Raw genomic sequence first — 13693 nt, 5'->3', positions numbered from 1 at the left:
TTGTATTACATATTTCTGTGTGCCATGCATAGCCCTCTATAGGTAATTGGTTGCTTTTCCCTTATTTTATATATTTTTCCATGCAGAATTTTCCATTATTGTAATACAACAATAACTAACCTTCTCATAGCAGTTACATCGCCACTGGCTGCAGAGAACAAAAGATTGACAATGCTCAGGCCTTTTGTTTCATACTTGTGCCTTCGTGGATCTTTCTTGTTTGTTGCGTGTTTTAAGTTGTCGTATCGATGGAAATTAAATTCTTCCACAAGCAGCTGTAAAATTCAAATATAGGTATTTGAAATGAAGTAACAAGCTCAACTAAAGTAACTGAATATAAATATGAGAAAAAATATGATATTCTTTGTATGACAACTAAATGTGCAGATTCAAAAACAGGTTAGTGTTAAAATATAACAAAAACCACCATTTCTGTGTAGCAATTATTGAATATAAAACAAACTGTAAAAATTTCTTCAGTATAAAAATATATCTTCATGTTACACTGAAGCTTAGTAATGTGCTATTAGAGACTACATCTATATCTATACTCTGCAAACCACTGTGAGGTACATGGCAAAGGGTATGTCCCATTGTACCAGTTATTAGTGTCCCACTCACATATGAAGTGTGGGAAGAATGATTGTTTGAATCAGCAATTATTCTAATATTATCTTCATGGTCCCAATGTGAGTGATACATACAGGGTCTTCCCAGAGTCATCATTTAAAGCTGGTTCTTGAAACTTTGTTAATAGACTTTCTCGGGATAGTTTACATCCATGGTCTTCAAGAGTCTTTCAGTTCCTTCAGTATCTCTGTGACATTCTCACATGGATTTAACAAACCTGTGACCATTTGTGCTGCCCTTCTCTGTTTATGTTCAATACCCCCTGTTGGTCCTATCTGGAATGGGTTCCACACACTTGAGCAATGTCCTAGTGTAGGATGCACAAGTGATTTGTAAGCAGTCTCTTTTGTAGACTGATTGTACTTCCCCAGAATTCTACCAATAAACCAAAGTCTACCACCTGCTTTACCCACAACTGAACTTATGTGATCATTCCATTACATATCCCTACAGGGTGTTACATCCAGGTATTTGTAAAAGTCTGTCAATTCCAACAGTAACTCATTGATATTATAGTTATAGGATAGTCAGTCGTAGGGCAGTCAGTGATAACTCTTCAACCACTGTCACACACACAAAAATTTATTTTCTACTTTAGTCTTGAAATTTAGTTAATGAACTTAACACAAAATTATGCTTTTCCAGAATAAAAATCCATTTGAGAAAGACAGCTGTAAAGCTAGAATATTTATCTCCAGGAGGTTCAATTCAAACTACTTGCAAAACAAACACTTAAAATCAGAAAAAACAAAACTGATATTTGACGTCCCACTGTCTCTGAAACCCTGTCATTCATTTTTCTCTGTTCCCCCAGTAATCCTCAAAGTAGTCAGGTTCCATTCAGAGTGGGATGTGAGTGGTCTGCCCCTCATTTTTTACTTCTTCTAACCTATCCCTGTTCCCTCCCTGAGAAAGGAACACACAAGTTCCAAAGAGCTACTTTCAGTTTTATCTACTTTTAACTGTTCCTTTTGGTAAGTAAACGGAATTTTGCATCCTGAAAGTAAGAAATGGCCAGCCATTCTTTTATTTGTAATATTGAAAATAACATACTTTTCAGTTTATTTAAATGTTGCCAGGACTACAGTTTGGCAGGTAGAATGGGTTGACATGTTGCATCACGTGGAGTGGGTAGAGGGAGCAGAAAGTGGGGTTAGGGAGGTATAGCTGTCAGTTCAGAGAGAGAGAGAGCAGGTTTTTGAGATAGGAATGCAGGAGGGAGAGACTGCAGGTGATGGGATATGAATGTGATACACACACTGGACTCAGTGAGTTTATACAGTGTGTGGTGGTCATGACATGGAGGTGTGGGTTGAGATAGGATGACAGGACAGAGGAATGGTTGTCTGTTGGGTATAGGGTACAAGTGCTGTGGGTTGGTGAAGACTGAAGCTATGAAAATTATAGAAATGAAGGATATGTTGCACGGGTAACTCTTAACTACATAACTCAGATAAGTTGGTGCTCAGGGATAGGATCCAAATAGCACAGGTTGTGTAGCAACCATTGAACTTGAGCATGTTGTGCTCAGCAGCATGTTCCACCACTGGATGGTCAAACTTGTTCTTGGCCACATAAAATGCTGTGCAGTAGAAGTTGTATATTACATGGCTGCTTCACAGGTAGTCCTACTCAGATAAGAAAGGATAAGCCTGTGACAAGACTAGAGTATGATGTGCTGAGTGGGTGAATCAGGCAGGTCTTGTGCTTGGGTGGGGTGGATCAGGATGTTTGTAGTCTATGTAGTTTGAAATATTACTCTGTTTCTCCCTGGAATGACACTTTTGTAACTAATTTGACTTATAGTCTTCTGGTTATTTCTTTGAATTTTGTAAATTTCATAATCCAGTTTCATTGAGAAATTAAAAAATCTGAAATGTTTTATCATCCCTTCAACTTTCAGATTGGTGGATAAACATGCTCTTTGTTCTTTCATTATATTTACTAAGTTGGGTTTGTAAGTTGCTTGACTGATGTGCTTCTTGCCATTGCAGTATGAGATTTACATTGTTTCTGAATACTGAAGTGCAGCTTGGAATATCCAAGAAATTTATGTAAAATATAGAATAATGTAGGAGACTGTGAAGCGTACATGTCTACAGCCTTTACTCATACATTGTATGTTACTTCCCAAATGTATAACAGTGTTGACAGACACCATATTAGTATCTAGGATCCTTGAAGTACAATTACTTGCCTCACAGAACTGCACACCACGACAGCTGTTTCCTAAAGGGTCCAATGGTGGAGACCATGTACAAATGCCCATAACATTTGGTATTACAACCAACATTCCACCACAGACACCAGATTTTGCTGGGAGGCCTACCTGTAAAGGTTTTTTCAAGTTTTATCAGTAAACAAATATTGTATTAAGTGCTGACAAAACAAGTTCATGGCAAAAGAGAATAAATTTCCTATCTGTATATTTTAACAACTTAATATTACATAAAATCATTTCCAGGAAGAATGAAAATAAGTAACTATTATACACATTCATGTCAGCTAAGTGCAAGCAAAAATGTATGATTCACTGTGCTATGTGATTTTAATTTTGTATTACCTTGAATGCAAATTGTCCTGAGTAATCATACATTCCACAGCTGTGCATTAAAGAGAGGACATCTCGCACAGACTCCGGTTTCAGTACTTTTTCTTCAGTGATTGGGCAGATACCACCATTAGCTAGTGTAGCAGCCATAACTGACATGCTGTCACAGTTGGCTTCCATGGCACAACACTGAAAATGACAGACATTGCAGTCTAATATAATTTAATAAACAGATTTCTTGAGATGTAAATAATGTCTATGGACAACATTGTTGACAGGGATAGAGGGGGGGAGGGGTAGCAACAAGAGGCACTTGTCCCCTCCTGGAATCTAGAATACAGAATTTTTATTCATTGTAAAATTAACATTTATTTATAGACGTGATTGCCCATAATGCCCATAATGCATACTGCAGGTTTAGTCTATTCTAACATTAAGTTGCCAAGTGAGACAACCCTCCCATTTGTGTGACCTCAGCTAGTAATCATGTCAACTTATCAAGTACTCACCATTTCACATATGAAACATTCAAGGTGGATTGACCTCAAATGTAGCCAAATTTCAAATCTAAGCATATCTCCATGGCAATACATCATTATTTTAGTTATTGATTTTCACTTGGAACACACTGATATTGAAGTTTCATTATGACTCTAAATTAGGGAAAACTTGACATATGTTTTTCTCATTTCTAACATTCCTGAAGGTTTGTAAATGTTTTTCCTGAACACTCTGTAGATTATTTGGCAAGATTATCACAGTTGCTGTGATGATTTTGAATATTCAATTGTTGTGTGAATGAAAGAACCTAATATTACTGATACATGAATAAAATTTTGATGTGTGAATATTTTATGCTTACAGTGTTGGATAATTGCAGGCTTTAATATGCAAAATAATAATAATAATAATAATAATAATAATAATAATAAGAAGAATATAATTTGATATAATTGAGGTAAGAAGGTAATAATAGTAAAGAACTATATACTTAATACATACTAGTGATTTATTTTTACCTTTTGGATAAAATAGTGATCTACTGACAATAAATAGTGAGTGTATAACTACCACTGATATGCAATTTAAAGTTTCATGCATCTCCTGCAAAAAAATTTTCTTATAATATAAGATATTTCAAATTAACTGTCGCAGCTATATAATGAAACAACTTTTTTAGTATCTTCATCCCCCATTGGATAAATTCCTGTGAAAATTCATGCCAAGGGGGTTTTTAACAATTTTTTTTACTTGTTGGATTATCCATTATTGTCAACACCATGAACCAGCAGTAGAGTCTAAGGAAATTAATGTTCTATTAAGTTACAAGAATCTGAGTCTGTATATGTGACATCTTGCAGTCATTTTTTTTTAAAGCATGACTTCTGAAATATTACAGTGCAACTTTTGGATACATCAAATGTAAATACTGGTACATCTATTCATTCTCTAGTTAATGTTTGTGTCTCATACACCATCCCAAATAATAACTGAGAAACCACTAGCTTATAAATATACTACTACAGAAATTCAGTGTCACATTATAAATAAATCATTAAGAAGTATATGGTACCAACATATTGTGTGAGTGAACTGAGCAGAATGCACTGAGAATCTTGGGCTTCATTTTACTGGGTATGACAGAGTAAATGAACAGGAATAGCATTTGAAAAAAAATGTGATGCCTGCTTACCATCTGTATCATATTTTATTATATTTTTTCTTGTAATAATGTTCTTATATTTGGTTTAACAAGCACATTTCACACCCAACAAATGATTCATGGTAGGCATTAGGAATACTTTTGCTTATAGAATGAATGGTTAATTCCTATCTAGAAAATGTATGCATTGACTTTGGAGTTTGAATGAACATTTTACCTATATTAAAATGAATAACATGTTCACAAATATAACAGGAAATGTATTGCATTGAAGTGTGCAATATCACAGGTGAAGGAAGGGAGGATATCAGCTGTAAAGTATGAGAGTGGTTCAAAAAGTAAGGAAACAAGTCCACAGTGAGAAAAGATGTATTCAGGAAATCAAATATACACTCAACAATACTTGGGCTCTGGTACTTATTAGTTTTACATGTAACCATCATCAGTGTCAAAGCATTTACTGTATCAGTAAACCACTCTGAAGAAAACCAGCATAAAAGAAATGAGAGTGCATGATTAGAAGCCACTTAAAAGCAGATTTCTGAACATCAACATCAGTTCAGAACTGACAATAATTCAGGTGATTCTTTAATGATTTGAAGAGATGAAAATCATTTGGCGAGAGATCAAGGCTGTAGGGATTGTATGTCTATACAGTCACTTGGAAATGCTGGACCATCATGCATAACTGAGGCCATATGCAGTTGAGCACTGTTGTGCAACGAGCAAGCCACCTTTCAAAAGTAATACCATTTATTTCCTTTGAAACACCTTTATTCATTCCAGCCTGGCATTGTAACTGACAGAATTCACTATTTTTCCATTTGTGAGGGAATCAAGCAGCATCAAACCCAGTGGGTCCCAAAAGACTGTAGCCCTAACTTTCTTCATACATACTTGCTTTTAACTCATTATTGACACAGTATTGGGAGAGGGGTTATCTCAATCACATTGACACTTTCTTTATTTTAGGCATCACATGATGCATCCTCTTTTTATCCCCTGTGACAAAATGGTGCAAGAATGGAACAACCTCTGATCGATAGCATCTTTAGTGCTGGAGAGAGAATTCCATTCTCTTGACTTTATTCTCATCTGAAAGTTTCCATGGTACCTATCAAGAACACATCTTTCAGTAGTTCTTAAATCAACCCTTTGACAAGGTACACATTGTCATCTGAGGTGGAGGTGCTTAGCTGCCCTGACTTTCGCTTGTCTCACACATTTTTTTGCCTTTATCGAGCTCCTGGCATCAGAATCACACCTATTTTCCTGGTATTATGACTGTTCGAAAAATTTTCAATAGTTGGTGATAAACTGCAGCTGGGGACATTTTCTTTAAACACAAATATTTACTACACTCTGCAATTCAGTCGCCAACCATGTATCTGTCAAGATCTCCATGTGGCACTCACCACTCTTTGGTGGGTTTGATTGGCTACCACGGGGCCCCAGTCTTTGCAGCATTTTGTCCCTTTCATGCTGCATGTCCATCATCTTGTTATTCTTTTTCCCCTCCCTTGGGGAACATGACTAGGATGTTATTGGGAATGTTCCGCAATGTTTGTCGATAATGTAAAAACAGTCTCACCTTTGTTTTTCACTCCATTTTCCTTTCTTCATTTCCCTTCTCCTCTTGTTCCTCCACTTTGGTGCTTAAGGTTCCTCTTTTACTTCTTCCTCCCTGTGCACTCCTGAGGGCTGGCCCATACCTTTGGCACATAACAAGTGACTGGGTAATGTGTAATTTCCAGCCCAGAGTCAACTGGTATATTTTCGCATGTACCCCCTGGTACAAGTCAGACCCAGGGAGGTGTGATTGCCTGAGCTCTAACCTTCTCAAATTGCCAATTGGTCCTTCTATCAGGTGTGCCCTGAGGTGTGAACAATCACCTAAGGTGGGTGCGCCCCTTGTGCCCAGTTGGAAGGAACGCGCCATCTGAGACGCTGGAAATCATGGGAGATTTCCTCATTTCCTCACAATGAGTCAATCTACTTCCCACCCAGCATCTACAAAATGTAAACATAATGAGGCTAATGATTCAAAGACCCTTCCTGCTGCACCACAGTTCCTCGTGGTCACACATTATGCAGATGGTCAGTCCTTTGCCCCGTTAAATTCATTTATTATTCAGAAGAGTGTAGATGCAATTGCTGGCCCTGTAAAATCCTCTTGTTTTTGGAGTGGCACTTTGATTTTGGAGACCACTTCTGATTCTCAAGCACAACAACTGCTTGCTGCCTTGCTTCTCCGTGGTTACCCTGTTCATGTTGAGGCTGAGGCCCATAGCACTTTGAATTCTTCCTGTGGTGTAATTTACACCAGGCTGTTCGACAGTCTAACTGAGGCCGAAATCCAATCTTACCTCTCTGATCAAGGTGTCATTGCTGTCCATCGCATAATGAAAAAGGTAGATTCCTCCTTAGTGCCCACCCACACTCTCTTTCTCACCTTTTATAGATTGGTGCTTCCGTCCAAGCTCAAAGCAGGCTATGAAATTATCACCATCCAGCTGCACATTCCAAACCTGATGCAGTGCTACCAGTATCAATATTTCAACCACACTTGAACGTCTTGTCGACACCTAGGCACATGTGCCAACTGTGGTAGGGATGCGCACAGGGGCCATTGTCCACCTCCTTCTCCCCGCTGTATCAACTGCAACGGTGGCCATTCCGCCTCCTCTTGTGATTGTCCAGTGTATCTTAATGAGTGAGTTGTTCAAGAGATCTTGGTAAAGGAAAAGGTGCCTTATCCAGCTCGCAAGTTACTGGCTTGTCGCAAACCCTGTGTTCTCCCATATGATACCTATAGTTCTGTTCTTGTTACCCTTTCCTCCATGAAGGACATCACCACGCAGACATGTGACCTCCAGTTCAGCTCAGAGGTTGTGAAATCACCAAGTGTCAAGGTAGCATTGCCAATCCCTGTCCAGCTACGCATCAAGCCGTCAAACTCTTGCCCCAAGGGCCGAAGCCACCAGCTAGCCAACCAGTAGGCTGGAAGGGACAGAAGGAGTACTCCCATGAACACTTCCTCCATCCCTCCAGTCAAACAACACATGAGTCTTCCTCTAAACGCAAAGGCTTGAAGAAGTCCACCAAAGGCAAACGGTCTTCTCCTTAGCCAACTCGAAGATGATTGTGTTCGATGGTGTCGTCACATGGCACCTTAGCCCGGCCGGCCTCTGTCTCACCGGTGTGCATCACCAACCATTTTTCAGTGTTGGACTCTACAGATCAACCGCACAAGCAAGTCGGTGCTTGTGTGGACCCCATGGAGCAGGTTCCTCATGCTTCTGTGCCCTGCAATAGCGACTTTACACTGGCTGTCACTTGGTGGCCGCTGAGTTGACACCCCTACATCTCTTCCTCCTCATGAATGTCCTCCAATGGAATGTTTGCGTGTTATTTTTTATCTGACCTTGTTTCTGTATGGTGTCTCTTTTAGCCCTTTTTCCACATGCCTGTTTTTAGCTGCCTTCTATTCTGTCAATTGTGGCTGACGTACTTTTTAACTCCTCTCCATCTTCATGTTTCATAGTTTTGACTTGGGCATGTATGACCCCAGTTATTTTTGCACCCTAATGCAAAACAAAACCAAAAACAACTACCTCCATTTACCAACAGCATCTGAAGGTCTTGATTGCATCTTCTGTCTATATAGTTTTTGCATGGGCATTTACTCACCCATCTGAGCTCTTACTATGTTACGTACTGAATCTCCCTCTTTTACTTCTCTTCGTCAGTTATATGAATACTGAAAACAATCACTCACACTGCTGTTACTCTGAGTTTGCATTCCTTGCTGGTAATCTACATCTACATAATCCATCTGCATTTCACAAGTAACTGACTGGTAGAATATTAATTGGACCACTTTTAAGCTAATTAACTACTGTTCCACTCTCGAGCAGCACGAGCTCTGATTTCTATTATTTTATTTTGATGATCATTTCTGGCTATGTAGGTGGGTGCCAACAAAAAAATTTTATGCTCTGAGGAGAAAGTTGATGATCAAAATTTCATGAGAAGACTGCTGCAGTGAAAAATGCCTTTGTTTTAATGACTGCCATTCCAATTTATATATCTTATTCATAGCACTGTCTCCTTTATTTCACAATAATTCAACATGAGTTGCTCATCTTTGAACTCTTTTGATGTCCTCCATCAATCCCACCTGATGTGGACCCCACAATGCACAGCACTACTCCAGGAGAGGGTGGACAAGCATAGTGTAAGCAGTCTCTTTTGTAGCCCTGTTACGTTTCCTAAGTGTTCTGCCAGTAAATTACAGTCTTTGGTTTGTTTTCCCCACCACATTATTTATGTGATCATTCCAATGTAATTTATTCATAGTTGAGTTTACAGCCTTTAGCCCTGTGTGATTTATCATGTAACTGTAATTTAGTGGATTCTTTTTAGTGCTCATGCCAATGACCTCACACTTTCTGTGATTTAGAGTCTGGTGACACTTTATGTACAATATCTTGTCTAATCGTTTTGCATTCCTTTTGATCACCTGATGACTTAATGTGATGGTAAATGAGACCATCCTCTGCAAGCAATCTAAGAAGGCTGCTCGGACTGTCTCCTAAATCAACAATGTAGGAAAAAAACAGATTGCTATCTACCGTAAAGAAGACATGTCAAGTTGCAGACAAGCACAATTAAAAGACACATATAGCTTTTGGCCACCGCCTTAATCAGTGAAACACACACACACACACACACACACACACACACACACACACACACAAGCAAGCATACCTCATGTGCACATGAATGCCAGCTCCAGCAATCTCTGGCAGGAATGCAACATCACATGTGATGCAATCAGCAATTTGGAGGGGTGGGGAAAGGGAAGGGTAATCGATAGTAGTGTATGGGTGGGGAGAGAGAAACGAATGCTGTCTGTTGGAGTATGCAGTGACTAGACTGCCAACAGGCGCAGTGTAAGGAGGTCATGGGGCTGGTTGATGGGCATAAAAAGGAGGAAAAAAGGAGAGAAGAAGGAAAAGATGGGTGGATGTGCTGGCAGAGGGCTGCAAATAAACAGGGTGGGAGATGAGAATAGGGAGGAGACAATCAGACTGGGGGGGGGGGGGGGGGAGTGGTGGAAATGGTTGGGTGGAGGTGAGGGAACATTTTGGTACTGTAGGCTGAGATCGGGATAATTATGGGGGCAGACAATGTGTTGTAAGGATAACTACCATCTATGAAGTTCAGAAAAATTGGCAGTGAAGGGAAGGACCAGTTGGCTTGGGTAGTGATACTGCCACTGAAATCAAGTGTGCTATGTTCAGTTGCATGCTGTGCCACAGGGTGGTCTGCTTTGCTCTTGGTCATGGTTTGGCGATGGCTGTTCGTCATGGTGGATAGCTGGTTGGTAGCCATACCAATATTAAAAGCTGTGCAATAATTGCAGCAGAGCTCATAAAAGATATGGGTGCTTACACAGGTGGCCCTACCCCTGATAGAGTAGGATAAACCTGTGACAGGACTGGAGTAGGAAATGCTGGGTGGGTGGATTGGGCAGGTGTTGCATCTTCAACAGGGGTATGATCCTTGTGGAAAGGGGTTGGTATTGGGAGTGGCATAGGGATGGACTAGAATGCTGTGGAGGTTGGGTTGGTGATGGAACACCACTGCAGGAGGGAAGGGAAGTATCTCAGGTAGGATGTCTTTCACTTCAGGGCACAATGATAGGTAATCAAAGCCCTGGCAAAGGATGTGATTCAGTTGTTCCAGTACGGCCTGATACTGGGTGATGAAGGGGCATTCTTTGAGGCTGTTTTTGGGGCTGGTGAGAGAATTGGGGGGTGCGAGGGGGGGGGGGGGGCTTGACATGGGAGATCAGTTTGCGGGCTAGGTCTGGGAGATAGTGAGTCTGTGAAGGCCCTTGTGAACCCTCAGCATATTGAGCAAGGGAGGTTTTGTCACTGTAGATACACTGTCCCTGGGTAGCCAGGCTGTATGGGAGCGATTTTTGGTGTGATAGGGATGACAGCTGACAAAATGCAGGTACTGTTGGTGGTTGGTGTGTTTAATGTGTACAAAGGTGCTGATGGTGCCAATAGAGAGAACGAGGTCAACAGCTAGGAAGGTGTCATGCTGTTTTGAGGAGGACCATGTGAAGTGGATGGGAGGGAAGATATTGAGGTTGTGAAGGAATGAAGATAGGGTGTCTTGACCCTGAGTCTAGATCCTGAAGATATTATCAATGAACCTGAACCAGATTAGGGGTTTGATGTTTTTTTTGGAGGGGGGTGGGGGGAGGGGTAGTGTCTCCTCTAGATGGCCCAAACAAAGGTTGGCATAGGAGGGTGCCACGGCTATGCCGTGGATTTGTTTGTATACCTTACCTTCAAATGAGAAGTAGTTGTGCTGTAGGATAAAATTAGAATGTTGTATGAGGAATGAGATAGTGGTTTTGGAGTCTGAAGGACATTGGAAAAGATAATGTTCAATAGCAGTAAGACCATGGGAATGAGGGATGCTGCTGTATAGAGAGGTAGCATCAACAGTGACGAATAGGGATCCAGGAGGTAAAGGGATGGAGACGGTGGAGAGTCAGTGAAGGAACTGGCTGGCACCTTTCACTATTATGAATTGCAGTGACTAGCTGGCGGAAGGCCTCTGTCAATTATCTGACGCGTCCACCTATAAACTCTGCCAGTTATCCCAACCAAGAAGTCCAGTACAAACTCAAGTTCCTGCTTAAAGCCGTAGGTGCTTTCCAGAACATCTTCCCTGAATCCATTTCCTTCCTAAGCCCTATGCCACCCCACATAGCCAGCTTCTACATGCTCCCCACAATCCACAACCCTGGACGCCCTATTGTGGCTGATTATTGTGCCGCCACTGAAAGAATTTTGGTCCTTATTGACCAACAGCTCCAAGCAGTTGCCCATAATTTAGCCTCCCACATCAAAGACACCAACCACTCTCTTCACCAACTTTACACCATCCCCATCCCTTTACCTCCTGGATCCCTACTCGTCACTGTTGATGCCACCTTCCTATACACCAGGATTTCATATGCCCATGGTCTTCCTGCTATTAAACACTATGTTTCCCAATGTCTTTCAGACTCTAAGCCCACTCCTTATACATGTTTCTAATTCCATCCTAACCCACTTCTCATTTGAAGGGCAGGCATATAAACAAAACTGTGGTGCAGCCATGGGCACCCACATTGCACCCTCCTATGCCAACCTTTTTATGGACCATCTAGAGGAAACCTTCCTAGTCTTCTTTAACACCAAACCCATAGCTTGTTTCAGGTTCACATATGATATCTTTAGGATCTCGGCTCAGGGCCAATACACCCTACCTCCTTCCTTCGCAACCTCAGCATCTTCTCTACCATCCACTTCATGTGGTCCTCCTCAACCCAGTGTCCTACGTTCCTAGGTGTTGACCTCCTCCATCCACACCTCCATCAACATTAAACACATCAACCATGAACAGTACTATTTTGGCTGCTGTCATCCTTTTCACACTAAAAAAATCTCTTCCATACAGCCTGGCTACTCAGGGGTGCACGTCTACAGTGACAAAATCTCCCTTGCTCAGAATGCTGAGGGTCTCACAAGGGCCTTCACAGACAGTCACTATCCCCCGGACCTAGCCCACAAACTGATCTCCCATGTGACCCCTTCCCTTCCCCCTCACACCCCCAATCCTCCCAACACTCCCAAAAACAGCCTCAGAGGATGTCTGTCCCCTTCATTACCCAGTACTGAGGCGAACTGGAACAACTGAACCCCATCCTTTGCCAGGGCTTTGATTACCTATCATTATGCCGTGAAATGAGGTACATCTTACCCAAGATACTTCCCACCCCTCCTAAAATGGTGTTCCATCACCCACCCAACCTCCACAACATCGTAGTCCATCCCTAAGCCACTCCCAGTCCCAACCCCTTTCCACAAGGATCATATCCCTGTTGAAGATCTAGGTGCAAAACTTGCCCAATCCACCCACCCAGCACTCCGTACTCCAAGCCAGTCACAGGATTATCCTATTCTGTCATGGGCTGGGTCATCTGTGTAAGCAGCCATATCATTTACCAGCTCTGCTGCAATCATTGCACAACTACCAACCATCTGGCCACAAGGCCGAACGGCCATCGCCAACCAGTGGCCAAGAGAAAAGTAGACCACCCTGTGGCACAGCAAGCAGCTGAACATAACACACATGATTTCAATGGCTGCATCACTACCCAAGCCATCCGGGTCCTTCCCTCCACCACCAACTTTTCTGAACTGCACAGATGGGAGTTATTCTTACAGCACATTCTCTGCTCCCATTATTATCCCTACCTCAACCTACAGTAACATACTGTTCCCACACCCTCCACCCAACAGTTTCCACTCCCTCTGTCTGATCATTTCCTCCCCATTCTCATCTTCCACCCCATTTTTTGCAGGCCTCTGCCCATGCATCTACCTGTCTTTCCTGCTCGTCTGCTTGTTTTCTCCCTTTTTCCCTGCCTCCACGCCCCACAACCTCCTTACACAGTGCGTGTTGGCAGTCTAGTCCCTGCATGCTCCACATGACAGTATTCATTTCTCTGTCCCCACCCACACACTACTATTCCTCCCCCTTTCCTTTCCCAACACCCTCCAGATTCCTGCTTCCATTTCACGTCCGAGATGCTGGAGTTGGCAGTCGTGTGTGCATGAGGTGTGCTTGCTTGTGCATTGTGTGTGAATAGTGCGAGTGTACGTCTCTTTTACTGATGGAGGCTGTGGCTGAAAGCTATATGTGAGTGTCTTTTTATTGTCTCTATGAAACTTGAGGTGTGTTCTTTACAGTAGGTAGCAGTCTGTGTTTTCCTACAT

The 13693-nt window shown here is 41.7% G+C and overlaps 1 protein-coding gene across 3 annotated transcripts in view; it reads right to left on the bottom strand.

Annotated features, from left to right (window-relative positions):
- LOC126355378 (glutaminase kidney isoform, mitochondrial) overlaps positions 1 to 13693 on the bottom strand; it is a 136074-nt gene that overhangs the window by 40804 nt on the left and 81577 nt on the right. For all 3 annotated transcript variants that reach the window (XM_050005683.1, XM_050005676.1, XM_050005691.1), the window contains 3 exons: positions 3194 to 3370; positions 2828 to 2959; positions 121 to 275 (listed from right to left, as the gene is read on the bottom strand). In XM_050005683.1, coding sequence (XP_049861640.1) covers positions 121 to 275; positions 2828 to 2959; positions 3194 to 3370 — 464 coding nt within the window. The remainder of the gene's footprint in view (positions 1 to 120; positions 276 to 2827; positions 2960 to 3193; positions 3371 to 13693) is intronic.

This window comes from Schistocerca gregaria, chromosome 1, assembly GCF_023897955.1.
Source record: "Schistocerca gregaria isolate iqSchGreg1 chromosome 1, iqSchGreg1.2, whole genome shotgun sequence".
Lineage (NCBI taxonomy): Eukaryota > Metazoa > Arthropoda > Insecta > Orthoptera > Acrididae > Schistocerca > Schistocerca gregaria.
Note: the sequence above shows the minus strand (reverse complement) of the source record. Positions and strands in the feature narration are given on the sequence as shown.